The sequence below is a fragment of the Mustela nivalis genome, assembly GCF_964662115.1.
Source record: "Mustela nivalis genome assembly, chromosome: 8".
NCBI classification, from domain to species: domain Eukaryota; kingdom Metazoa; phylum Chordata; class Mammalia; order Carnivora; family Mustelidae; genus Mustela; species Mustela nivalis.
This window is the reverse complement of record NC_139027.1, coordinates 51,535,345-51,561,112: the sequence shown is the minus strand read 5'-3', so window position 1 is coordinate 51,561,112 and position 25,768 is coordinate 51,535,345. Positions and strand designations below refer to the sequence as shown.

The window sequence follows — 25,768 nt, the reverse complement described above, 5'->3', positions numbered from 1 at the left end:
TCTGCCCTGGGTCCCCCTGCAGGATGTTCGAGCTGACTTGCACTCTGCCTCTGGAGAAGGACCTGAAGATCACACTCTACGACTATGACCTCCTCTCCAAAGATGAAAAGATCGGGGAGACAGTCATCGACCTGGAAAATAGGCTGCTGTCCAAATTTGGGGCTCGCTGTGGACTCCCCCAGACCTACTGTGTGTAGGTGCACGGGGGCTCGTTGCTCTTCCGTCCCCCTGAGTCCTGAGCACTTGCTGTGTGCCCGACCTGTGCTCAGCACTTGATAGGTGTTCTCTCCTTCAACGCAACTAGGCTCTTGTCCCCACTGTACAGATGTGGAGACTGAGGCCCAGAGATGTTATGGTTTGTAATTGGTGGGATTCGGATTCGAACCTATTCATCTGACTCTAAGGACCTTGCTCTTCATCATGTTGTTATAACCCAGTTCTCCTTAAGACACCACCAAGCCCCGGTAGAGGGAAGAATGAGGAAGGAGGGAAAGGAGAAGGGAGACAGATAATAGGTCACATGGCCCCCAGTGGAGCCTACGGGGCTCTGTGTCAGGTGAACTCATGTGTGGACAGTCCCTACTCCCTTCTTGCCAATTTGGGTCTCATCTGGGTCTGATTCTCCCAATGTGGAAACTGAGAATGTTTAGGTTCCAACTCGGTATGTATTTAAACAAGTCCTGTCATCTCTGGGCCTCAGTTTCCCTGTGGGTCAGGTGACACCCCCAGTCACAGCGAATGAGGGCGCCCACTGTAAAAGTGAAGGGTGGGGGGCTGCATGGGTGGGTACACGGGCTCCTGCAAACCCCTCGGCCCTGGTGGTGCCTGGAGGGTCTCTTCTTTGCCTTGTGTTTGGGCCTCAGCTCCGGACCCAACCAATGGAGGGACCAGCTCCGCCCGTCCCAGCTCCTCCAACTCTTCTGCCAGCAGCGCAGACTCAAGGCTCCTGTGTACCTCACGGACCGCGTGCTCTTTCAGGATAAAGAATATACCATTGAAGAAACAGGTGAGCAGCCATGCGACCCCAGAACCGGTGGGCTCTCCCTTGACCTCAGGGGTCAGGGGTGAGTATGAAGCCAAGGTCAGGGTCCTGGTTAGATCAGCTTGCCTCTGGCTTTTTGGGGGGTCAGAGTTTAATTAGAATTTGGGGTCCAGATGACCTCTGAGAATGTTTTCTGCTTGAATTGCACTAGCTTTCCAGCTTGGCTTTCCAGGTATCTTCTGAGCACCTCTCCTTATCCTCCCACTCCCCAACTGGTGACTCCTAGGTCCTGTACCCAAAGCAACCACAGGGCAGGAAGGAAGCCCTGTGGTCTCCATCCTTGCCCATGAACCTGCCCAGTGCTCCTACTGAGAATTCAGCAGCATGCATGCCCCCTGTGTGTCTCAGATGTCCACGGGCCTACACTGTCTCCCAGGAGCTGTTGGAGGTGCTTATAGGTCAGGCAGGGGACGTTGGGAGGGGGTGCTCACTTCCGGCTGGTCTCAAAGCTGTTTGATGTAAGAGCTGATGCCAAGGTTATGCAAGGGGATGGTGGCTCTGATTCCCCACCCCCAACCCTCTCATCGTCCATCTGCATTTCCAACTCTTTCTGCTGGTCTATGAGCCACTGTAGCATGGGGACCAGGGTTCACAGTCATATGTTCATAAAAAACGAAAGCCTGAAGCTATTGACGGTGAGATCTGGCATCTGCCTGTATTTGCAGATGAGGCCATGGAGGCCAAGTGTGGCTAATGACCTGCCCAAAGTCATGCAGGTGGTTAGGGGCTGAACCAAACTCCTGGCCAGGGGTCCTGCTACAATATGCTGCTTCCTTTGTGCAACCTGCTAGAGTGGGCAGAGCAGGTTTGATAGATCAATGTGTGTGTGTACATGCATGAAAATCTGTACTCTTGAACTTGGGCACACTTGAGTGCACATACCTGTGTAAGTCCTTGTGCATTTGGACACACATGGATGCTCCTTGCCCGAGTGTTTCTGTCATGGGGGCTTCAGGTTCCTGTGGCCGCTGGTTGGCCAGGCTTGTCTGGGTCAGAACCACACCTGTGTCCTCATCCCGTCCACAGCAGCAGTCCTTGACCCACTCTGGGGCAGGTAGGAGCTGTTCCTGGGCCGCACAAGGCAGAAGGAAAGGGTGTTCATGGCCAGGCCCATGCCTTTCCTAAACAAGGGTGTCATCTCGGCTGCCCTCCTGACCAACGATGTCACTGCTCTGTGCTTCGTTTCTGTCATCTGTGAAATGGGCATGATCATAACACTTACCTTCCAGCTTCACTATGAGGATAGAACCTGTTAAGATTTATGAAGCCTAGTGCCTGGTTTCTGCTTTATAAATGTTTGCGGTGATTGTTATTATTTTAGCTGTTGCTCCTAATAGAGCAGATTGTGTGACCAGGAGAACAGTAGTACTAAAAGCACTTAGATTCCCATCTGGGAGTAGGGGTTGCTGAGGCTTCCTGGAAGGGGTGAGATTTGGTGGAAAAGAGGAAGAGCTTTGTAGAAGAGGCATGGTAGAAATGATGGCAATGACATATCTGGACTTTAAAGCTGGAGCTAATGGACTGTGAGACTTCCAGTGCAGAGAGTGAGACCTGCGGGTCAGAAGTGTGTCTTGCTTGGGGGTGAGGGTGTGGGCAGGTAGAGCTTCCTGAGGCCTCTAGGCAGCCCTACCATTCCTTGCTCACTCAGCCCCAGCAACTTTTTAATCTTCTCTCTGGAGCAGAAGGTGGCAGGGTCCTGAACCCACACCTGGGCCCAGTGGAAGAGCGTCTGGCCTTGTACATCCTCCGGCAGCTGGGCCTTGTCCCCGAGCATGTGGAATCCCGGCCCCTGTACAGCCCCCTGCAGCCAGACATTGAGCAGGTAGGACATGGACCCTTGCGCCCCTAAGCCCTGACCCCCAGCTGGCCCTGCTCCAAGGACAACATGGATATCTCAGGGGCACCTGTGGGGAGCTCAGAATTTGGCCAGTCCCTCCTTGACATGTTTTCTCACAGTCTGAGCAGTGATCAGTGTTGGTCTACAAGAGGACCCCTTGGTCCTGCCTTCCTGGGCATCCTGCAGCCCTCAGGACATGGGGAATGACCCCGAGCCACCTCCTCTATACCCGTGGATAGACCTCTGGCTTCCCATGAGGCATTCAGAAGGCTCACCGTTTCAGCCTGGCCTCAGGAGGCCCTCCTTCTATCTGTCAGCGACATGGGTCTGGGCTGCGGTGAGGAATCCAGACAGGGCAACTGGCACCCTGTGACAGAATGGCAGAGCTGTCACTGAGAGGGGTCACCCGAAAGGCCAAGGGCATCCTCCAGGCAGAGGGAGGGTGAGCAGAGGTGGCCCAGGACTGAGACCAGGAGGCTTCCTGGAGGAGGTGAGCTCAGGGCTGGGTTTTAGAGGAGGAGGAAAGTAAAGGCGATAGGCAGAGAAGGGCTGAAGCGGCAATGAAGGGGCCTTTGTAAACATGCAGGGTCCATGGTCTCTGCTGTTTGGAACTGAGCTCTTTTGCCCTTGGTGGGTGGCTGCCAGCTCCCCGGAGAGTCATAGCAGGTGTTGTGAACTTTCAGTCTCCAGCTACATGCCCTGGAGAAGTTACCTCAGTCCCTGTTCTTTCTCTGGGAGATGGGGACAGAGTAGCCAGCTTGCAGAGAGGGAGGGAGCCGAGGGGTGACAGGTGGAGTGCTTTCCTGTCGTGTGGAAATCCTCTGAAACTCCTCTGACTAAACATGTTCTCTGACCCTCCCAAACCCTTGAGTGTGTCATTCCCTCAGTGGGAAATGCCCTTGTCCCCTTGTCCGCCTGGCACACTGAGACTCAGCTCAAATATCATCATCCCTGGGAGGTTTGCCCTAATCCCTACCTCCGGGCCCGAGTCATCAGCCTGTGGGGCGTGGGCTCATGGCTGCAGTCAGGCCCGTAGTCTTTAGGTACCTTCTCTCTGGGGCAGGGGGGCAGGGGGAGCCTCCCTGGGGCAGGGCCTAGGTGTTCTTCGTCCTGGGCCCCACTTGTGTGGCACAGAGCTGGGGGTTAGTAGCTATTGGTGGAATGAAAGAAGTGGAGTGACAACGGGGTTATGTCTCCCCAGGGAAAGCTACAGATGTGGATCGACCTATTTCCCAAGGCCCTGGGGCGGCCTGGACCTCCCTTCAACATCACCCCACGGAGAGCCAGAAGGTGACTTTCCCCAGCCAGAGGCTGGGAGCTGAGTAGAGTGGCGGGAGGGTTGCCACTTGCTGTGGGTGGGACCCAGAGGTCACTCTTAAGGTGGTGTGTTGGGCCGCTCAGGCCACAGGGCATCACTCTCATGTGGGCCTGGCTAAGTGCCCAGCCAGGCAAGCATTAGGGTCTGGTTGGGGGAGCCGGCCTCTCAGCTTCTCAGCCAAGGATGGCCCACCCTTTGCTGAGACATTCATGTGGACTTGAGCCCTTTTTCTGCACAGGTTTTTCCTGCGGTGTATTATCTGGAACACAAAGGACGTGATCCTGGATGACCTCAGCATCACAGGGGAGAAGATGAGTGATATTTATGTGAAAGGGTAGGGAGGCATTGGCCTTCTCACCTGTCGCAGCCCCATGGTGTTGCCCCAGTCCTGCTGGGGTGGTGGAAAGAGGGAGCTCCAGCCGTAGGGAAGGGAGGGAACAAGAAAGGAAGGAGTGCTTTTGGTGAGTCCTTCTCCCACCGGATTTCTTCCCCCATAATCTTTGGGTTGAACTTAGAAGGTTTGAGGGTGTCCCTCAAGAAGGGAAGTTAGATGTTTTAAAATGAATGGCACATTTGGTATTTCATAGAGATTTCTGCGAATTGTTCTTGCTTTATCCTTTACTGAGTTCATTTACCTTCTTAATTCCTCATCTGCCTCAGTGGGGGGGATGCATCTTATGGAGGAGACCTTAATTAGATGTGTTCTCTAATCTGTTATCTAGTTGGATGGTTGGCTTTGAAGAGCACAAGCAGAAAACAGATGTGCATTATCGGTCCCTGGGCGGCGAAGGCAACTTTAACTGGAGGTTCATTTTCCCCTTTGACTATCTGCCTGCAGAGCAAGTCTGCACCGTCTCTAAGAAGGTGAGTGCGTGCCATCCCCAGTGGCCTGCTCCCAGGGCTTTCTGTTGTGGGTGTCACCATCCTGCCATTGTCACCCCTCACCAGCACCCCTGGATGTTGGAATCCCCATGGCTGTAGCCCCGTTACCTGTCTCCCTGCCCCCACTTCTGCCACCTCTACCATGGCTGCCTTCATTGGCACTGCTACCCCCACAATCACCCCCACACTTGTGCCACCACCACCGTCTATACTGGTCCAGCTCCTGAAACTACTGCCTTCCTCCTGACCCCAGATGAACCAAGTGGCAGGAAGGGTCACAGGGCAGAACGGGAAGAACGTTCCTAGGGATACCCAGCTTGGCTATGGAAGGGGCAGTGAGGTCAGTCCCCAGAGGGAGAGCTTCCCTGGGGGCTGGCCTCACCTGTGGATGGACTGTCCACAGGATTGGGGTTGCTCAGCTAAGTCCCTCCCATCATGTCTCTCCCCACATTTCTGTGTCTGGTGCCTGTGGTCACTGCCCAAGTTGGACACTTACTGGGTGCAGCTCAGGCTTTCCGGGCCAGAAGCCATTGTCCTCCTCCCTCCCTGACCTCACTGCAAGGTGCAGGCCCCTGGGGGACCTGGTGCATCAGCCAGAGGACAGAGTGGCGTCCTGGGACCTCAGCTCTCTGTGTCTCAGCAGCTCCTCGTTGAGGTCTCATCTGGATGGTAAATTCTTTTCTTCTGCGATAGGCAGAGTCCAAGGCAGGCAGCCTCCCTCCTGGTGGTGTCGCACCTGCCCTTGGAGAGAACCCACAGAGCTCAGGGAGGCTCCAGAGCTGGGCTGGCTGGAGGCAGAGAGTACCTCCATTAGAGCTTTGATCCCCTGCATCCCACCCAGAACCCATCTGCCTCAAGGTGCTCTCTGCTGGACAAAGGGAATGCCTCTCTGGCATTTCAGTTCTGCTGGTCCGATTTCCTTCCTGAGGGGGCACAATGCTTCAAGCCACCAAGCTTCCGTGACGCCTGCTTCCCGAATGGTTGAGTGGCTTCAGGAAGGGAATATAGAACGTACTTTCTGGGCACTGCTGAGGTCTTCTTGGCTCTCTTCCCTCCATGCTTTCCTCATGACCCTTGCCCAGCCCAACACACAGGCTCCTCTGCATGTTAGAGAAACTGGAATGTTCCAGTGAACATTCTGAAACCATCAAACAAAAGAAAATAGGGTTAAATGAAGTTATGTGAATGCTTTCACCCAGGGATTGCTGCGTAGTGCATTGGAGAAGGCAGAATTTAACAACAGCCTTGGGTTCTGAGCAGTCAAGGAAAGCCTACGCTCTTTGTAGGTTTCATCTTGTTTGCCTTTGCTCAAGGTATTTGTCTATCACAAGTTGTTTCCATAACAAAGCCAATGTTGCATTTTTTGGGGGAAGGGTTCCAGATCAAACCCACACTGCCTTTCTTCGCTATGGGCAGAAGTGGGGTGAAGGCCGTGAACGGGCCCCCAAGGGCTCAGACATCCTGTCTCCAGTGCTTGGCCTGCCAGGCTAGGGGCTAGGGGCTAGGTACTGAGGAGAAACTGAGGCTGAGAGATGCCCAGTGGCCTGCTTAAGTGGGAGGCGGGACTACCCCCTTCACTGTGACAGGTGGAGATGTGGGCGAGGAGGTCCAGGAAGCTTCGTTTTTTCTATAAAGCAGGAAAAGAGTATCTCCTGGCCCTGTGGCAGGTGACTTGAGACCAGCCGCTGTGCTGAGCAAGGGAGCGAAGGGGGAGAGGGCAGGAGAGAAAAGAACAGGGGGAGGGAAAGAAAGCTAATTGTGATGCTAAGGTCTGCTGAGATGCTGGAAGGGCTGAGGGCCCAGCTGAATCTGCTGGGGAAGAATTTGAGGGGGTTCCATTCTGTTAGTGCAAGAGTCCCATCTCTCTGTCCTAGGCACTGGCAAGGAAGAAAAGAATCGGGCTGACCCACTGTGGCATAGCCCATGGGGCTGGGGCTAGCCCTGGAAGAAGGAGAAGCCCAGCAAGGCTGCCAGGTGGAGAGAAGGAAGAGGTGTCAGGGAGTCCAGAAGAGGTCCCCCCGAGGGGAGGGGGTGGAATGGAATTCAGTGGGGAGACAGTAGCTGAAGGGAGGGGCAGAGGGGGCCCAGAGAGGAGGTGGAGGCTCTGAAGTCCACCAGGAGAGTGAGGGAGGGTCTGGCTGGACCAGGGAAGAGCCAGTGTGTCCCTCTGTGGGAGAAGGGGCCCAGGAGGCAGGTGGATCTGTACCCACAGTGGGGCACCAATGAGCTAGTCTGGGCTTCAAAGGCCCGATCCTGGGAGTGGGATGGTGTGGGGGTCCCTCACAGCATCTGGGCTCCCCAGTCCTGCCGCAGAGCCAGCCTTCTGCCGAGGGGTTCGGGGCCTCTGGCAGGCAGGCCCTCCAGGGACCCCATTAACCAGACGAGACTGTCATAAAGCACAAGGGTCTCCTTTCATCCGGCTGCTTTGAACCACCGCTGCTTGCCCCGGCCTGGCTCCCCACCTGGAGCCCAGCACACCCACTGGGGCCTGCCTGCGCGTCAGGCACCCACCCTGCAAATAAACAGCTAGTAAAAGGGCCCAGACCGGGAGCGTAATGAGCGCCTGGGACCTGGGGGGCCGTTCCCCAGGCTGGAGCCCCGGCCCAGCTGCTCCCACCAGGGGCCGTTTGAACCTCTGGCTCATTACTGAGCCCATAAACCAGGCCGGCCAGAGGAATGGAGGATGCTGGCGGCCTGTGCAGGCAGGCCCGCGGAGCTGGCCATAAAAGCCTCGCCAGAGAAGGGAGGCACCTGCAGGAGGGCTGGGGCCCGGAAGAGGGGAGGCACCAGACGGGGGCCAGCTGGGGGCCCGAGCCCCTCGCCAAATCAGGCAGTGGTCCAGGATGCAGTGGTGTGATTTGCAAGGTGCCTGTTCCTCACAGAATGGGGGTTTTGGTCTGGGAGCTCTGTGGGTCTGCGGGATACCCGCACAGCCCCGGTTGGGCAGTGAGGCTGTGGGTACAGGGCACCCAGGGGGAGGCAACCCCTCTGTGACCAGCAGTTCTCCCAGACTCCCCATAGAGTCTGTCCCCCGAGACTGGGTCCAGGCCCCTGCAGTGACTGGGTACACTCAGGTTCTGGGCCCTGGTGTCTGCAGGATCGTCACAGTGGTTCCCGTCCTTACCACTCCCTCAGGAAAGCCTACAGCGAGAGGACAGGGAATAAGCATGAGTGGGAAAGCCACAGGGACAGTCCTTTGGGTTGAGTGTGGCTGGATTCAGGAGGGAACCCAGGTATCAGCATGGTTTTCCTTCTCCTTCAGCCTCTACGAGCCTCTGGGGGACAAAGCCTGCAATAATGCTGGCCCAGGCAGAGTGGTCTTGGGGCGGCGGGTGGGGTAGGGAAAACAAAAGACTGGAGAACTTTCTAGCACTGGGGGCTTTTGATTTGCCCCAGGGCAAGTTCTTGGAAAGAAGGATGGGGTGGCTTGCTGTGGCCAGGGAGGAGCTGGGTGACTGTGGCCCAGTGTCAGCTCCTTAAAGCAGTGTGTCGGGGGGATCCTTCCAGTGATAGCTAGGGCATGGAGGCCCTCAGCTTCCCAGCCGGCCTACCCATTCCCCTGTAATAGCACAGGGGCAAAGCAGGATTTGGAGGTGAGAGCAGGACTCTGGATTACCTGGGTTTGAACCCCACTTCTCAGCAGTGTGACTCAGACAAGTTCCTTGCTCTGGTTTCCTCAGCTGTAAGGATAGCCTCTCCCTTATAGGTTGTTGGAAGGATAAATGAGCTCAGAGTGGCAAAAGGCTAGAACATAGGAAGTGCAGATTAATATTATTATTATTAGACCTGGTGATTCACAGACCTGTACCCCTGGGGATAAAAATATATGTTTATAAAAAATAAAAAATTAAAAAAAAAATATTATTATTATTAGCTGTCAGACCTTGGGCAAATTCTTAACGTTTCCAAGTCTCTGCTTCATCATCTGTAAAATGGGAATGAAAGTTCTGCCTACCACACTGGGAGGCTTCAAGGAACCGTGTCATGTGAAGTCAGCCTGCATGGTTCCTTCCTGGGTCCTTGAACACTGTCCGCTGGCATCTTAGCAATCTCCCCGCCAAGACCTGGCACTGGCAAGTCCCTAAGAGATATCCCATTCATTGCCTCCTCTGGTCAGCCTTCTAGGCTGGCAGGAACCACACTTTCTCTCTAATCTTGCTTTCCTCCTTCTTATTCTGGGCCAGGATGCTTTTTGGAGGCTGGACAAGACTGAGAGCAAAATCCCAGCCCGAGTGGTATTTCAGATCTGGGACAATGACAAGTTCTCCTTTGACGACTTTCTGGGTGAGCACCGTTTCCTGTCAGTACCATTCTGCACACTGGGAGTTGACCCAGAATGCCCTCCCCTCCGTGTGTGTGTGTGTGTGTGTGTTGTGCACGCGCATGTGCACGCACATGCATGTGACATTCTTGGGAAGGCTGGAAGGAGGAATGGTCCTACTTTCTGTCCTCAGGGAGCTCAGGGTCATTGCTCCCTGGAGCTGAGGACAGTCTGGAACACAGAGGAGTGCCTGAGGGCCTGTCAGCAGAGGTGGCATGGAACCCAGGCTGCGTGGATGGTAGGAGTCAGGTACAGAAGAGAGGAAAGCGCAGGTCAAAGGCAGGGCAGGCATGAGCTGGCTGTCACCGACCCTCTGGCCTCACCCTTGACGGGATGCCCCCAGCTCTACACACCCCTTTCTAGACTCGGCAACCTGGCCCAGTAAGTGAGGAGCTCTTGTCAGTCCTTACACTTGTGCCCAAGTGATGAGTGAACAAGCCACCGTGGCTCCACCCTCTAGGCCCCCAGACAGGAATCGGTGGGGGAGAAGTGTGCAGAAACCCGAGCTGGGAGCAGGGAGGGCTGGGTAGAGGATGTGGTAGAGATGGGGTGAGATGGGGGGCGAGGAGGATGGCTGTATGGAACAGGCAGGTGGGACTGTGAGTAACAGCCCTGTCACAGCTCTGAGAGTTCCCTGCAAAGTGTGGTCTAGTCGTACGAATGGATATTATTCAGCGACAGAAAGAAAGGAAGTAAGGATCCTTGCTGTAAGCTGGAAGAACCTTGAAAACGTGCCAAGTGAAGGAAGCCAGTTGCAAAAGGACTAAGATTGTATGCTTCCATTCACACGAATTGTCCACAGCAGGCCAGTCCAGAGACAGAAAGTAGCCTGGCAGTTGCCAGACGTTGGGAGGCGGGGAAGGAAAGTGACTTCTAATGGGCATGGGGCTTCTTTTGGGAGTGATGACAATGTTCTGGAGTTAGATAGAATGGGTGCTGGCACAGCCCTGAACATATTAAAAGCCACTCAGTTTTATACGTTAAAACGGTCAAATTGGTACGTTTTATGGGATGGGAGTTTTCATTCAATTAAAAGAAAGTGGACCTTGCGAGAAAGGCAGTGTGGGGAGTCAGGAGTCCTGATTCTGGCCAACTCTGCTACTTGGGAGTAGGGTGGCTCTGGATGGATCACTGGAGCCCTTCTTGGCCAGCTTTGCAGAAAGGTGAGCTGGTCTTTGCAGAGTCCTTGGACCCCTGAAGGGGCACTCTGAGGAGCAGCTCCAGCAGGGGTGAGGAGGAAGGCTGCCTACTCTTCTCCTCCCCTTTGCCGCTCTCTGCCTGCTCCCCCACACTCAGCGGCCATCCCTGGAAAAGATTCAGGCTGTCGGAAATCATGACATCCCATTGGACTTTTATTTTTCTGATTCTCCTGCAACACATAATTCCTGTAGAAAATTGGAAAATACAGATCAGCAATGCCTCACTTTGCTTATGTATTAAAATTTTACTAGCCAGAGATGACCTCCACTCCTATGTTCCCATATATGATTTTCTATCTATGCAAACACATATATGCTAGAAGTGTACTCACACACACACATATAATACTACATACGTCTATGGCATATATAGAGCAAAAGGAGCTTTAATCACACATATGTTTTATATCCTGGTTTTGGGGGAAAACTTAGTTTCAAGCACATCCTTTCTGTTGGTAGTTACCTGCCCACATTTATATCTGCATCATCATACTTAATTCCTGCCTGTCGCTGGGCCCTATTCTGTCTAACTCAACTTCTCTTGGTGGGGCCTTAGCTCATCTTTGGGTCTTCTGATGTGAGCGATACCCTTGGGCATACATCTCTAAACACTTTGTGTATATCTTTTTTTCCTGAACTGTAAGTAGATCTTTAGAGTCATTGTACATTTTTGTGGTTTTGGAACTATTTTGTTCAGTTGCTCTCTATAAAGGTTTTACATTTTCACATTTTCATTTTATTCCTACCGGTGCCCTTTTCATATCACTTTTGCTACCAGTGTATCTTTTTTTTTAAATTGCCTATCTGACACGTCATTTTAATTTTTGTTAGCATCTCTTCTTTACTTGTGAGGTAGAACTTGGAAAATATACTTATTTCCACATTATTGGTGGGATTTTATTTTCATGGTCTTGTTCATCTTGTTCGTCTTTGATTTTTTTCAAAGATTTTATTTATTTATTTGACAGAGATCACAATAGGCAGAGAGGCAGGCGGAGGGGGGAGTAGGCTCCCTGCTGAGCAGAGAGCCTGATGATGATGTGGGTCTCAATCCTAGCACCCTGAGATCATGACCTGCCAAAGGCAGAGGCTTAATCCCCTGAGGAACCCAGGTGCCCCGTCTTTGATTTTTGATTTTCAGAGCTCTTTGCATAGAAAGGACACATTATGAATAATTCCTCCCCTTTTTTCAACTGTTTTTTAATTTTTTATAAGTCTTTTTTTGCTTACAGACTTAGCAGCTTTTTTTGGCATAATTCTGTCAACCTTTTCTTTATGAGGTGAGACTTCAGAAAATTAATTTTAAAAAGAAAAACAAAGAAAGCTGCATATTTACTGAATGAGAAAATGGTTCAAAATAAAAACGGGCTCATCTTTTTTTTTTAAAATTAAAATAAAGCAATTAAAACTACTTTTAACTTCAGAAGGTTTCTTTTTTCTCCTTCATAATGTGTTTCTAATTATGTATTTTGCTTTTTAAAAATATTTATTACTTTAAAAAAAAGTAATAGCTAAGATATATCAACTTGCCAATCCAAAGATTATATGATGTTTCCTTATTGTCTTTTATGAGATCATACTGGGATAATTTTCTGTATACACACACGCACGCGTGCACACACACACATGTGTGGTATCCTGATTTTTCTTAATGTTACATTAGACTGCATTTAAAATGGAAAATAAGCATTCATCCATATTGGAGGGATGGAGAGACACGTGGGCATGGATAGACCCATGAATGTTCACACAGAATTGACCAAATGGATGTATACAATAATAGCCCTATTCGTGGACAGATGTAGTTCTCAACAAATGGTGGCTATGGAGGGACGGAGAGAGATCACAGCAGATGGGTAGGTGAAGGAATAAGTAGATGAGTGGAAAGAAAGAAAACTAGAAAAATAGATCCCACTGGTAGAGACTTACAGTAACTGAGCATTCCACACTGAAAAAAAAAAAAATCCAATCTCTTTTGCATGGTATTCAAAAATTTTTTTAATTTGGCTTCAGAAAACATTTTTTAGATTTATCTCACTTAATCCCTTCAGCAATTTATGCTCCAATCCCGTTGACTTCATGGTGTTGTTGTGATTGGATTAGGTGAAACCACATGAAATGCTGTTTTTAGAGGTCAGAGGTAGCTGAATACCATTGTCATATGGTTCAGTCATGTAGATGGGGCTATATAGGGAGATGATGGATAAAACAGCTGAGTAGATAAATAGTACAGGAAGATGGTTGCATGGAGAACTAGGTGGGCAGATGAAAAAATGGCTAGATGAGCCACAGCGAGATACAACTTCACATTTACTAGGATGGCTCTAAAAAAAAAAAAAAAGTGGAAAATGGAAAACAACAAGTGCTGGAGAGGATGTGGAGAGATTGGAAGCCTCAGACATGCTGGTGTGATGTAAAATGGTACAGCTGCTATGGAAAACAGTTTGGCAGGTCCTCAGAAAACCCAACCCAGAAATTACTGGATGACCTAGCAATTCTATTCCCATACCCAAAAGAATTAAAAATTGAGACTGCGACATTCGCACACCAGTGTTCAGAGCAGTGCAATTCGCATGAGTCAGATGATGGACGCAATTCAAGTGTCCCATCGACAAATGAATGGATAAACAAAATGTGGTCTGCCCATCCCATGCCGCAGTGTTCAGCTGTAAAAAGGAATGAAGCCCCAATATATACTTCAACATGGAGGAATCTGGAACCTGCTCTACGTCAAAGACGCCAGACACAAAAGGACAAATATTTTATGATGCCACCTAGTGAGCTACCTAGAACAGGCTGATTCATAGAGACAGAAAGGAGATTAGAGTATCTCAGGGGCTGAGAAGAGAGGGTGGGGGCATGGGGAGTTATTGCTTAATGACTACAACGTTTCTGTTGTGGGGGATGAAAAAGTTTTGGAAATAGACAGTGGTGATCGGTTGCATGGTGTTAATGTAATTAGCGACATTTGAGTATGCATTTAAAAATGGTTAAAGTGACAAATTTTATGTTTTATCTATTCTGCCACAATAAAACCAATGTAAGAAATGGATGAATGGATGGATGGATGGAGACGATGGGTGAATGAATGGATTTGTATAACGGAAGCTGAAGTTGAGTGCGTGGCAAGCTCCGCGAAGGGTAAACCAGTAAGAGTATATGACTGAGTGTATGGGTTTGTGGAGAGTTGGATGGGCAGCTGTGCAGAACGAGAGGTGATGGGTGGGGACATGAAGAGTCTGTGGGAGTGGACCTATGGCTAAGTCCAGAGATCTAAGCAGAGGAGGTGACAGTTTTTCATGAAACTGTCCAGCACCAGGGTAGCCCCAGGCTGGCAGTGATAGAGAAACCCGCAGTCAAAAAACCCCTCTCTACTGTAGGCTCCTTGCAGCTGGATCTGAACCATATGCCCAAGCCTGCCAAGACCGCCGAGAAGTGCTCTTTGGACCAGCTGGATGACACTTTTCACCCGGAGTGGTTTGTGTCCCTTTTTGAACAGAAAACCGTGAAGGGCTGGTGGCCCTGCGTGGCAGACGAGGGCGAGAAGAAGATCCTGGCGGTATGTGGGCTCCCTCCAGCTTGGGGCAGGCGCCTGACTAGCTTCTTCCATAGAGGTCCCTGGGCATGGACCTGGCGCCCTCCTTCTCTCTTACCCTACCTCTCCCTGTCTTCTGAGGCACTGTCATGGTTCTCTTCCAGTTCCCAGTTTTCCACTCCTTGAGGCTTCCATCCCAGGAAGCCCATTTATTTATTTATTTTAAAGATGTTTATTTATTAACTTGAGAAAGAGAGAGAGCACACGCACAAGCAGGTGAAGGGAGACAGAGGGAGAAGTGGGGCCAATGCCAGGCCTCCGGGATCATGATCTGAGCCAATTTAAGTGGAAAGATACCCCTAGCTTTTGCAGGCCCTGTGTCATTTGTGCTCTGCTACTCGGCCTCAAGGGTTCTGTGTCCTGGGCTCCCCTCTGGGCCAGGCTTCCAGGGGAGTCTGGGGGATTGCCTCTCCCATTGGAGCAGGATCCTTCCAGGGACCATCCTTGCATGGCTGTCCTCACCCAGAGGGGCTGTTCAGGGGTGAAGAGTGACACAGTGGAAAACTGTCCTAATCTGAAGAGGAAGTGAATCCCGGACAGCTCCCTGAGAAACCTCAGGAGGCTGGCCAGTCCCTAACATGGACCTTGAAATAAAATACGCTAGTTGTAGAAGGATTTTAACACTTATTAAGAAATACTAGCACCTCAAAAGAAAAACCAGCAGAGGACATGCATAGATAATACATGAAAGAAGTACAAATGGCTGTTAAACATTTAAAAGGGTTCATTCCCCCTAGGAATTAAAGGAATCATTTTAAATGCGACAACATTTTTGCCTTTTCAATTAGACATTAAAAAACAACAACAACAACAACACCCTAGATGTGCATTGTTGGAGGACTCAGAGGCAGACCCCTCGTTTACGCCTGCTCATGGTTTTACCATTTAGGGAGGCAATTTGGTAATATATAGCCAGCGATTTAGCAATATGCCCTTGGACTCTGTCATCCCACTTGTTAAAATCTCTCCTAAACAAATAAACAGACACAATTAAAAATGTAGGCTCTGGGGTGTTTTTCTGCAGCATTATTTATAACATCAAAGACTTGGAAACAACCTAAACGAACCCGAATAAGTGGTTTACTAAATAAATTACGCTCAGCCATCCCATAGAACGTTTTATAGCCCTTACAGAGCAAACTTTAAAGAATATGTAATTGTGTAGTGAAACATAGTATATTTCTAAGTGAAAGAAGCAAGCTCTAGAACGATACAGACACAAGTGAGATACTGCATATGGGAAAATAGCTCTAGTACATAAAAACAGAACAGTGCTCATCTCCACATAGTGGAGGTATGGCTCATGCTCTCTTTTTAGACATTTCTATAGCTTCTAAATGGAGCAGTCGTGCTCTTGTGATCAGAACAACCCTTTGTCTTTAAAAAATAATAACAAAGCAGCTCTTATGTCTGTTGGGGCCGGATTGCAGTCCAAGACACAAGGCAGAGCCTTTGAGCACCTGACCAGGTCCCCTCTGTCCCCTCAGGGCAAGCTGGAAATGACCTTGGAGATCGTAGCAGAGAGTGAACATGAGGAGCGGCCTGCTGGCCAGGGCCGGGATGAACCCAACATGAACCCCAAGCTTGAGGACCCAAGGTTAGTGCCCAGCCCTTGGCCCCTGCTGCCCAGTGGACCGGGAGGGGTGGTCCAGGAGGCATCCACTGAGCAGCCACCCAGAGGTCACGAGGCCCTCCAGGGTTCAGAAGGGGATGTGATTTGTCCAAAGCCACATGGTAAGTTAGGGGCAGGTGACAGGCACCATGACAGGGAACACCCCTCAGCTAATTCGAGAAGCAGGGGCTGTTGGGTAGGTTTTGGTTGTGTGCCTCGCTTGTGGTCGTGGGGTATGGAATCTTGTTTGCTGGGTTGTTATGATCCCTATGTTATAGAGGAGGAAACAATGTCAGCAAAGTTAAGTAAGGTCATTCCGCTGGGAAAGCGAAGCTGGAATTCTCACGCCTGTTCTGATTAACCCTGGAGCCCGATCACGGTTTTCACCTTGACCCAGCTGCCTTCCGTGGCTCACCAGTGGCATCCATGTGGCTTTGAAACGGCCTTCCAGCCTTAATTGGGCCATCCCTGAATCCCTGTCTTCCCTACCTCATAGACCCCTAAAGGATAGAGACCAGTCTAGCGGATGTTGAGGCATTGAGGGTAGGTACTGGAGACAGGAGGATGGCTGTGGGGGCAGCGGTGAGAACTGCGTTTGGTGGCTCCTTCCCCACAGCCCGGCTTGGGTCAGACACCACTTTATCATGGCAAGGTCGCCAGTGCCGTAGGGCTGGCAGAGCTGGGAGAGGTGTCCCTGTCCAAGGATGCTGGGATCTGGGTGCAAAGACCAGAGAGACCCAGGACCCCAAGTGATGGGCACTCTGGTGTTAAAACAGCCATTACTGAGACATGTCACCCTGCTTGCTCTTTGAATTGGCAGATGACCTAGGGGATTTGAGGTTCTTGGCTGTGAGTAAGACACAGTCAGCTTTCTGGTTTCACTTCCCACCATCCTTCCCTGGCCATGGAGCAGCCCTGTGCGTGTAGGCAGGCAGTTTGGCTTAGCTGGCCCCCTCCATGGCTCACCTCCTGTGGTGGCTCCTCGAGCCTCTGCCCAGCTCCCCCATCTCTAGTCTGTGATTAAGCTGGTGGCTGAGAACTGGGTCTTGGAGGGTGCCGAGGGTTGGCGGTCCCAAGAGGAAGAGGGCAGCACAGGCAAGGCTCACGCTGCGGCTGACTGGCAGAGGGCAAGGGAATTCAGAGGGAAAGGGCTGGAGGTTGTGGAGTGGGGGTGGGGGCAGGTCCTGGGGCCAGACGCAGAGCGCTGGGGCAGTTTGGGGGCAAGATTTGGAGAAGGCAGCCCGGGTAGGGCATTCCCTGCTGATCCCTGGGGTCTTGCTTCCAGGCGCCCCGACACCTCCTTCCTCTGGTTCACGTCTCCATACAAGACCATGAAGTTCATCCTGTGGCGGCGGTTCCGGTGTGCCATCATCCTCTTCATCATTCTCTTCGTCCTGCTGCTCTTCGTGGGCATCTTCCTCTATTCCTTCCCGGTGAGTCGGCCTGATGGCAAGGTCCACACACCGTTTCGGAGCAGCATCTGGTCCAGTGAGGGACATGGAGCCCCTGATCTGGAGACTCCCCGGTCTGGTAGAGACAAGGTCCAGCTCTATGGACGAAGTCCTGCCCTTCATCCGGGTATGGGGTGTGGGGCGTGCATACTGAGAGTTTGCCTTCAATGGGGAGACATAGCAAGTCCTCAGCAAGTCCCCAGACTCTGGAATCAATGTTGGCAGAAGGTGACACCCCTTGGGCAGGGGTGACCAGGGGAACCTTCTTGAAGGAGTGTGTGGAAGTGGGTCTGGGAGGGGAGGGTAGGTTGGGATGGCAGAGCAGAGAGGAAGGCCCCCTTGTTTATAAGAATGGCATCTACTGAGGTCCAGAGGAAGGGGGACCGTGGCTCTGGATGAGGGTCTCAGTGTCTGCCTGAGGACCTTGATGGAATGTGTCCCACCTTCTGCAGTGGGGTGGGTATGGGGGAAAGTGTGGGACGGTAGGAGGTGGACCCAGGAACCTCTCACCAGGTGTGTAGGTGGCTCTGGTAGGAAGCCAGCTGATGCCCAGCAAGGAGCCATGGGGGTCGCTCTAACAAAGGATTCTGCACCCCCAACTCTACTAGGCCACTCCTGGGGAGGAGAAGCAGGGCCTCTGTTCCCTGTCTGTGCTTCCCCCCACCCTCCCAGCTCATCAGGGAGCAACAAGGCTCCAGCCCCCCAACCCACCATGTCTCTGGAACTTCAGACCTTGAAGTGTTCCCAGGCTGGCTCCTGATTTTTCTTTCCTTTTTTTTTTTTTTTTTAAGATTTTATTTATTTATTTGACAGACAGAGATCACAAGTAGGCAGAGAGGCAGGCAGAGAGAGAGAGAGGAAGGGAAGCAGGCTCCCTGCTGAGCAGAGAGCCAGATGAGGGGCTCGATCCCAGGACCCTGAGATCATGACCTGAGCTGAAGGCAGAGGCTTTAACCCACTGAGCCACCCAGGCACCCCTGGTTCCTGATTTTTAATGTTCTTTAAGTTTTTAAAAAACCTTTCTCATATACGAATTTCAAATTGATATAAAGGTAGAGAGAATGGCATGATCAACCCCATGTCACCAGATTCTTTTTTTTTTTTTTTTAAAGATTTTATTTATTTATTTGACAGACAGAGATTACAAATAGGCAGAGAGGCAGGCAGAGAGAGAAGAGGAAGCAGGCTCCCTGCTGAGCAGAGAGCCCGATGTGGGGCTCGATCCCAGGACTCCGAGATCATGACCCGAGCCGAAGGCAGAGGCTTTAACCCACTGAGCCACCCAGGCGCCCCAGTCACCAGATTCTAATGGCAAAGAAACAGAAACCCAGTGAAGAGAAGGGGCTGGCTCAGGGATGCCCAGGAACCTGCCCAGCTCCTGGTCTTGGGTTCCTGCCGCCGTGGGCTTCAGTCCAGCTCAGCACCAGGCTGTGGTCAAGGGCATGGTCCCCATAGCGGGCAGTCCACTCTGGGAGTTACAGTTCCATGTCTGCGTCCTCTTTGCTTTGCGAATTCTCCAGGAGGAGGAGGAGGATAGAGAACTCTCTCCCACTGTGGTTGGCGAGACCTTACATGGGCAGCACGCATCTCCTACCAGGAAGACAGTTAAAACCCAAAGCCCTCCCCTTCAGTCCTTCATATCATGGACTGAGGAAGAGCAGGTGGGCAGGCGGGCCTGGCCGTCCAGGCCCCAGCTACGCTCTGGGCCATAAATGAGAAAGGAGGGTCTGGAGCTGGGATGGCTGATGTATCCGGCTGCAGGCCAGGCCCTCTCCGCCAGCTGCAATCACCTGGAGCGCCATCTGAAACATGTTCTGGAAGGAGTCATGGCCGGTTGGCTGACTCTGGCTGTGGTCCAGGGGAGGGTCCAGGTTATAGGGCCCTACAAGAAATGCGCAGTTTGGGGGGGCCTTCTGGAAGCAAAGGAAGACAAAATCCCAAAATCACTGACACAGGCCCATGGAAGCTCACGAGTCATGTGACAGCCTCAGATCAGGACTCGGGCTCTCCTCCTCTCATTTTGGGTACATTGGGCTGCCACTCCATTCAGATGAGGGCTTCTCCCGAGTGTGTGTTTGGGAGGTGAGGGAGTGCTGTGAGCATGAGGGAGAGGGTGACGAGCTCTGCGTCACTGCGGAGCGTGGCTCCCTGGGAGGCAGAGCAAAGCGGTTCACGTGAACCAGGGACAGGGTACTGTTTGGGGCTCCATCCTGAGGCTCTGGCCAGGGGAGTTTAGGGAGAGGAGAGCTGGCTCAGATCCTTGCTTCACAAGGAGGCAGGTGGTCTGAAGGGCAGCAGCAGTGGGGCCAGGGAGCTGGTTTGAAATGCCGAGTCCTGGGCTGTGGAGGAGAAGCTGCTCGGGCCATGTTGAGCTCTGTGAGTCGGTGCAGGACGGAGCTCTGGGCTTGGAGTCAGATGTTGGCTCAGCTCTGGCTCTGCCAGGGACTTCCTCTGTGACCTTGGCAAGGCTCTCCTGTCCACAGGAGGAGGGAGCCGGGCTAGGACAGCTCTGACCTGCTGTGACTAGCACTGTGGTTAGGGGAGCTCTTTTGCCTTTCCTGGGGTGCTTTCCATCAGAGCCAAGGGGAGGGCAGGGGCCTGTCCCAAGTGTCACCACTGCCCATTCTGTGACTAACTCCTGCCTGTGGCCAGCGGGGCCCTGCCCTGCCAGGCACTTGGGTGGCAGGCCAGACCTTCAGGGACCCAGGGAAGGAGGGCTTGCTCCATGGCCAGGAGAGGGAGGGAAGATTTCCGGTTCCTGCCAGCCTGTGGTCCTTCCTCCTCTCTGGGGCTGCCTTAGCCCCAGGCCCCGTGAGTAGGGCCACAGTATAGCCCTTTGTCCAACAGCCCTGCTCAGAGCCTCTCCCTTGTCTTGTCCCCCACCTGTGGCATCACTATCCTTGAGTCCTGCTGGAAATTGTCCTCTTTAAGCTACCAGCTCTGCCTTCCCTCTCCTGGAGCTGCCTGTGAGGGCCAGATCCTAGGTGAGGGGTCTAGGGCGAGAGGGGCCGTAGAGGCCTGAGGCTATAGACCTTGTTTGTGTAGGTCTTTGCTACCACCTGGGCAAATCCTGCACCCCTCCAGCCGAGTCACCTGATCACTGGGTGGGTCCCAGACCCTCACCTGGCTTTTAGGCCTTGGGGGCCGAGGATCTGACAGAGAGGGGCCCAAAGTGAGGGCTGCTCCCCTCCAGTTGGCCTAACTTCCCACCCTCGTGGAAAGTGCCCTGGGAGGGGGACATGGAGGGCAGCCTGTCTGATTCCCCCCAGCCCCCCCCCCCCCCCGGCCCGAGCCAGCCGGGAGCAGGGCCAGCGTGGGGAGGCAGGAGGCGATCTGGCGGGGAAGGAGCGGCGGCTTTGTTTCCAGAGTTGGCTTTCCCTGGGCCGGCGCTGGGGAACATACTGTCCCAATTAGGAGCCTTGTGTTGTGTTGTATGTGTTTTCATGGTTTTTGTGGGGGCAGGAGTGGGGAGGGGAGATTCCTGTCAGTCCTGCAGCTGGCAGGACTTAATCAGGGGTGACCCATCTCTGGGGCTGACATGCACGGTGGGTCATCCCCACACAGCCCACCCCTCAGCCCTCTCCTTCTGTTGGCTGGATGGGAGTGTGGTGGCCAATGAGCCCATGTGGGTTCCCATGTGAGGGTGTATGGGAGGGGCTGGGGAGAATCATAGCCATGTCTTTGGGCCACCTGTCTGATGGAGGAGACTAGGGCAGGCCTGCCCTTTGGCAGGTGGCTGGGGCATGGAAGTGAGCCTTGGGTTGGTGGGGGAGCAGTCAGAGCCATTCATGCAACCATGGCTCCAGGTTGGAGGGTACGAGCAGAGCTTCAGGAGGGTGTGGGCGTGTGTGGTTGGTGAGAGCCCCAGGAAGAGGAGTGTTGAGCTGAGGGTGGTGTGGGAGGTGGTGGTGAGGGTAAGGTGTGGGCGGGTGGCTGAGTGGGTGAGCCTCCTTTCCCAGCTCTTGTCTCCCCCCCCACCCCGCCCTGCTGCCCCCTGCCCAGCAGCTGTCATCACATGTCCCTACCTCTCCCCTCCCTCCAGAACTATGCTGCCATGAAGCTGGTGAAACCCTTCAGCTGAGGACTCTGGCCCACGACTGGCCACCTTCTCCATTGGGCTTAGCTGAGCTCCTCCGGACCTCCGGACCTGACCCGCCTGCTGGGGTGTAAACAGACGGGCACGCGCTCCAAGAGTTGGTGACGTCGAGTCTTGGGATTACCCGCCTTTCATCATTTCTTTCGCCCCCAACCCAACCCTTTTTGGATCAGCCCATATGTATTTCAGTATAAAACAGTTTGAACCATGGGGCCGTGTTGGCTGTGTGTCCCTGTAGTACCTGAGTGAGGTGTGACTGTGTAGAAGACAGCTGTGTCTGGCTGCCTGGCCGGGGCGGGCGGGGGCAGAGAGTGGGGGGCCACCTCTAGCTCAGCATCCCAAATGGAACTTTATCCTTTGACAAGCCTGGTCGGGGTGAGTGGGCTTTGAGGCTTGGTGTCTGGTCTGCCTAAAGACCCAGCATGTTCTAGTTCTCCAGGACGTTCCCCTTCCCACTCCCCCTCCTCCCTTAGTCTTCTCCTCTTCCTTTCCCAGGCTGTGTTTGCTTAGGTGGGCGGTTACTATACCTTCTGCTTTCTTTGATCCTGCCCAGAAGAGGGTCCACTTTATCCAAGGGGAGCACCATGGAAGGGTTGGGCCAAAAACTCTCCAGGCAGGGAGGGCTGCTGGACTTTTGGCTGTGATATTATCCCCCACAATTTTAGGATTTCTTGTGACTCTCTTGCTCTGCTTCCTTACCCTGCTTAAAGATCTGGTCTGCACAAATACACCTTTTTCTCATGGTCTGAAGCTTAGCATGAGCTACGGGTCTGTCTTCTCCTGCAGAGATCAGGCTTAATCTACGGGGGCAGCAGGAACGTACTTAGAGAAAAAGCAAAGAGCATGAAAACATAGTGTTTCCAAAATAGAGGCCTCTGCTTCTCTCGCCCGAGGGGCTGGAGCTCTGGAGCACAGCGCTGGCCGCCTTCTCTCCTGTTCCCCAGGAGGGCTTCTCCTATTTCCTGCTGTGAGCCTGCTCCCCTGGCTCAGGCCCCAAGGCCCCAGTGTGTTCCTTCCAGGGCACTTGGCTCTTTGCTGCACTCTGGAACCGAGACTGAGGACCTGCCTTGTCTCACCAGATGGGCAGACTGGGGTAAATGGCACAGGGCTGATGTCCTGGACCCTTTTGGATGAACTATGCTTCAGAGAGTGATTCTCTTTTCAGGAGAGGTTCAGGCTGGAAATGGCCCTCAATATCCAGCTGGGGAAGATCTGAAAGGCATACAGGAGTCATTCACTCATTAATTCATTCATGCTTTTCCTTCCTTCATTCATTAAAGAAGTATGTGTGTGTGTGTGTGTGTGTGTACCAGGCAAAGTGCTAGGCTCTAGAGATACAATGTCGATTAAGTTGAATGTTGGTTTATAAAGATGGTTCCTACCTTCCCACATCTCACCACTGAGTCAGAGAGGAAGACAGACAGATCAGCGATTATAATGCACTGATGAGTGAGCAGGGGTTACAGGGTCAAGGGCAGAGAGTGGGAAAGGAAATGGAACAGAGTATGTGAAGACTCGCTGAAGCCAGAAATGAGTTCAAAGATCTATAAGGATTTTCATGTGGATCCTGAGCGGTGGTTCTCAGCCAGGGGCAGCAGTACCCCACAAGGCCTATTTGGCAGCCCCCAGAGACATCTTTGATTGTCCTGGCTGGAGAGTGGGGCGCGGGTGGGCTGAGGGTGCTCTTGGTATCTGGCAGCTGCTAAAATCCTTCAAGGTGGAGCAGCCCGCGCCTCTCCAAATAATTATCTAGTCCAAACTGCTGTTCCTGTTGCTGTTGAGAAATTCCAGAAGGAGAGAGTGGATTCTAGAGATACTGAAAATTAGACTTGATAGGGCTTGGGGGAGCAACTGGCACGGGCCGGGGGTGGGATGGGGTGCAGGAGGAGATACTTCCAACTGAGATAAAGCTCAGTTGTCTGGCTTTCTGACTGCTGGTACCGTTCATGAAGTCAGCTTTGGGCAAGAAAGTCCAGACACATTTAGTGCACAGTGACAATATCCTTCCTGCCCTCTGTGTCTCCCTGCTGTGATAGTGTCTCTCCTCCCTTCACAAAGTTCTAGAAAGCATCATCTGAGTTTGTGTCTCCCTGTCTATACTCACCCTCACTCCTCCACCCACTGTGGTCTGACTTTATGCCTGTGGCTCACTCCTCTCCCTTCCTCCTTGCTGAAAGAATCCTGGTGCTGTTCCGCTTTCCCCAGGGCCCAGTGCTCTGGGAGAAGCTCCGCCCCCTGCCTTAGGGGGAGGGGTCTTCTTAGATCAAACCTATCGCAGTGCCGCCATTCCCTTTGCCAGTGATTGGTTTAGGGACATGCAGGTGACTTGTTTATGACCAGTGAGACCTGAGGAGAAGGTGGTGGTGGTAGTGGTGGTTATGGGAGTTGGGGGGTGAAGCAGCTGGGAAAGTTTCTAGGAAACTTTATGCTCCATGACAGAGGACATGCAAAGAGGCACATCTTCATCTTCTGCCTTTGGATCATTTTTGTGGAAAAATGTGATGACCGGCACTATGGCAGGCATCTTGTGACCACGAGGGGACCAGCGTGAGGAAGTAAGCCAGCACACAGAGGATGGCAAGGACCTGGTTCTCCATGAAGCTATTGAGAAAGGACCCACTCTGGAACTGCCCCAACTCTTCGCCGTCTTGTTACATAGGGTCATAAATTCCTTGTTGTTGAAGCCATCTTTGATTGTGTAGTGTGCTACCCACAGCTTGTGGCGTGCTTGCTGGCAAATTTCGTGCTCTGCTGAACACTCTTTTACTGCACTGCCAATAACCAGGGCTCCCCCATGCAGGCACCACATCTAAGACGTCATACATTTATTATTTATTATAACAATTTTCCTACAGATGGCAGTAAAGTGTTTTGTTCTAATAAAATCAGTGTGTTACAATAGTTTTCTCATAGATGTCAACTACCTTGGGGAAGGGGCACCTTTTTCTCATTCACACTGGGGCCCCCTTGAGTCCCGGTTGTTGAAGCTGTGACCACTTAGCCTTCTAGCCTCTCAGTGCAGCCGGCAGCACCGAATGTTCCTCTGCTTCATGAGATGCTTGTCGTGGGCTTGTCATGGGCTTCCACGACATCGCTGTGGTCCGCTCCTCCTCCTCTCTTTCTAGCCATCCTCTGTTGGTCTACAGTGCTCCCCAGGCTCTTGCCCCTGGCCACCTGCTCTTCTCCCACTGCACACCTCCTGGGCAACCTCATGGGTCCCTGTGGCTTCAATGGTCCTACATCTCACCCCTTTTCTGCCTCGTGCTGTAGCCACTGTCATCCACCGTCTTCCCCACGCGGCCTCTCCCGAGGGTAACTCATGGATACCGCAAGTTGGAGACCTCCCACTCAGCATCTCCGTACTCCAACCCACAAAAACAGCTCCTGCTCCGTTGTTCCCTCCATACGCTTGGTCCCTGGTGCTGGGCCTTTGTGAGGCATCCTTGAATCTTACTTCTTCCTTCCCTCTTAGCCAAGACATCCCCAAATCCCAGATTCTGGCTCTCAAATCTCTTTGAATTCAGTGACCTCTCTTCCCATTCCCACCACCTCCCCTTGTGGTCGGGCCACCAGGACTGGCACCGTAGAAGCCCAAGCATGGTTCCTTCGGTCCTCTTCCTCTCTGCTCCGTGACCCACTGCCCACAAGCAGTGGAACTGAACCCGGCCTGTTGTCCTCCATCCTCAGGAGGGCGGGCAACCATCCTGGCACAGGGCTCCCCCAGAGACCACGCCTTGCTTGCCTGTCTTGTGTCATTTGCCGCCTTTCCCTCTGCTCTGCAGAGCTGAGCCATGTGCAGACCAGGCCTCTGCCCTTCACTCTGGTCTCTGCCTGGCCCTTCCTCTGGCGTGTGTCCCCTGACAGGCTCTGGGGCGCAGCCACCACAGAAAACTGGGCAAGGGATTGGATTCTCTCGGCCTCCCTCACCCTTAGTCTGGGCCTCCAGGGCTGAACTCCCCTCACAGCCCTAAATGAGAAGCCTGCTTCCTTTGCAGAAGGGACCTTACTGAGCTTTTTATGGAAAGTTCTCTTTAAATAGCCAGGCCCTCGGAGTCATTTCAAAATCGATTTTTATGTTCTGACGTTCAGTTAGTTCTCAACGTTGGAGAACCGTTCTTGTTGCAAGGTGGAGAATGACTCTCATCTGTTAAAAAATGGTTCAGTAAAACTTGATAAGCCCTCTGTATCCAGAATGCTCGGCTTCCTGCCTTTATTTTTCTCTGAGGGTGTTTTGGAGAGAGGTGTTCTGTGTATCTGTGTGCACACATGTATGTGTGTGTTCATGCACACATACACGCACACACGGTTTTCTGCTCCTTTCCCCGGGCTGGACAGCCCAGGAAGGGTGACGGGGAGGTTGGACAGACAGAAAGAGCTGTAAGCACAGTCCTAGCCTGCTCCGGGGCCCACGTCCC

General features: G+C 52.6%; 1 protein-coding gene across 24 annotated transcripts in view; it reads left to right on the top strand.

Annotated features, from left to right (window-relative positions):
• The window catches only part of DYSF (dysferlin), a 203,813-nt gene extending 182,250 nt beyond the window's left edge, over positions 1 to 21,563 (top strand). For 22 of the 24 annotated variants that reach the window (XM_082744003.1, XM_082743990.1, XM_082743999.1 and 19 more), the window contains 11 exons: positions 23 to 193; positions 864 to 1,006; positions 2,725 to 2,864; positions 4,081 to 4,169; positions 4,436 to 4,531; positions 4,920 to 5,061; positions 9,264 to 9,363; positions 13,980 to 14,158; positions 15,682 to 15,791; positions 17,092 to 17,239; positions 21,300 to 21,563. In XM_082744003.1, the coding sequence (XP_082600129.1) occupies positions 23 to 193; positions 864 to 1,006; positions 2,725 to 2,864; positions 4,081 to 4,169; positions 4,436 to 4,531; positions 4,920 to 5,061; positions 9,264 to 9,363; positions 13,980 to 14,158; positions 15,682 to 15,791; positions 17,092 to 17,239; positions 21,300 to 21,338 (1,357 nt within the window). In that variant the 3' untranslated portion in view covers positions 21,339 to 21,563. Of the gene's footprint in view, positions 1 to 22; positions 198 to 863; positions 1,007 to 2,724; positions 2,865 to 4,080; positions 4,170 to 4,435; positions 4,532 to 4,919; positions 5,062 to 9,263; positions 9,364 to 13,979; positions 14,159 to 15,681; positions 15,792 to 17,091; positions 17,240 to 21,299 lie in introns of those variants that run through there. The other 2 variants (XR_014315085.1, XM_082744001.1) reach the window with 2 other exon arrangements.
• The last annotated feature ends 4,205 nt before the right edge of the window (positions 21,564 to 25,768 follow it).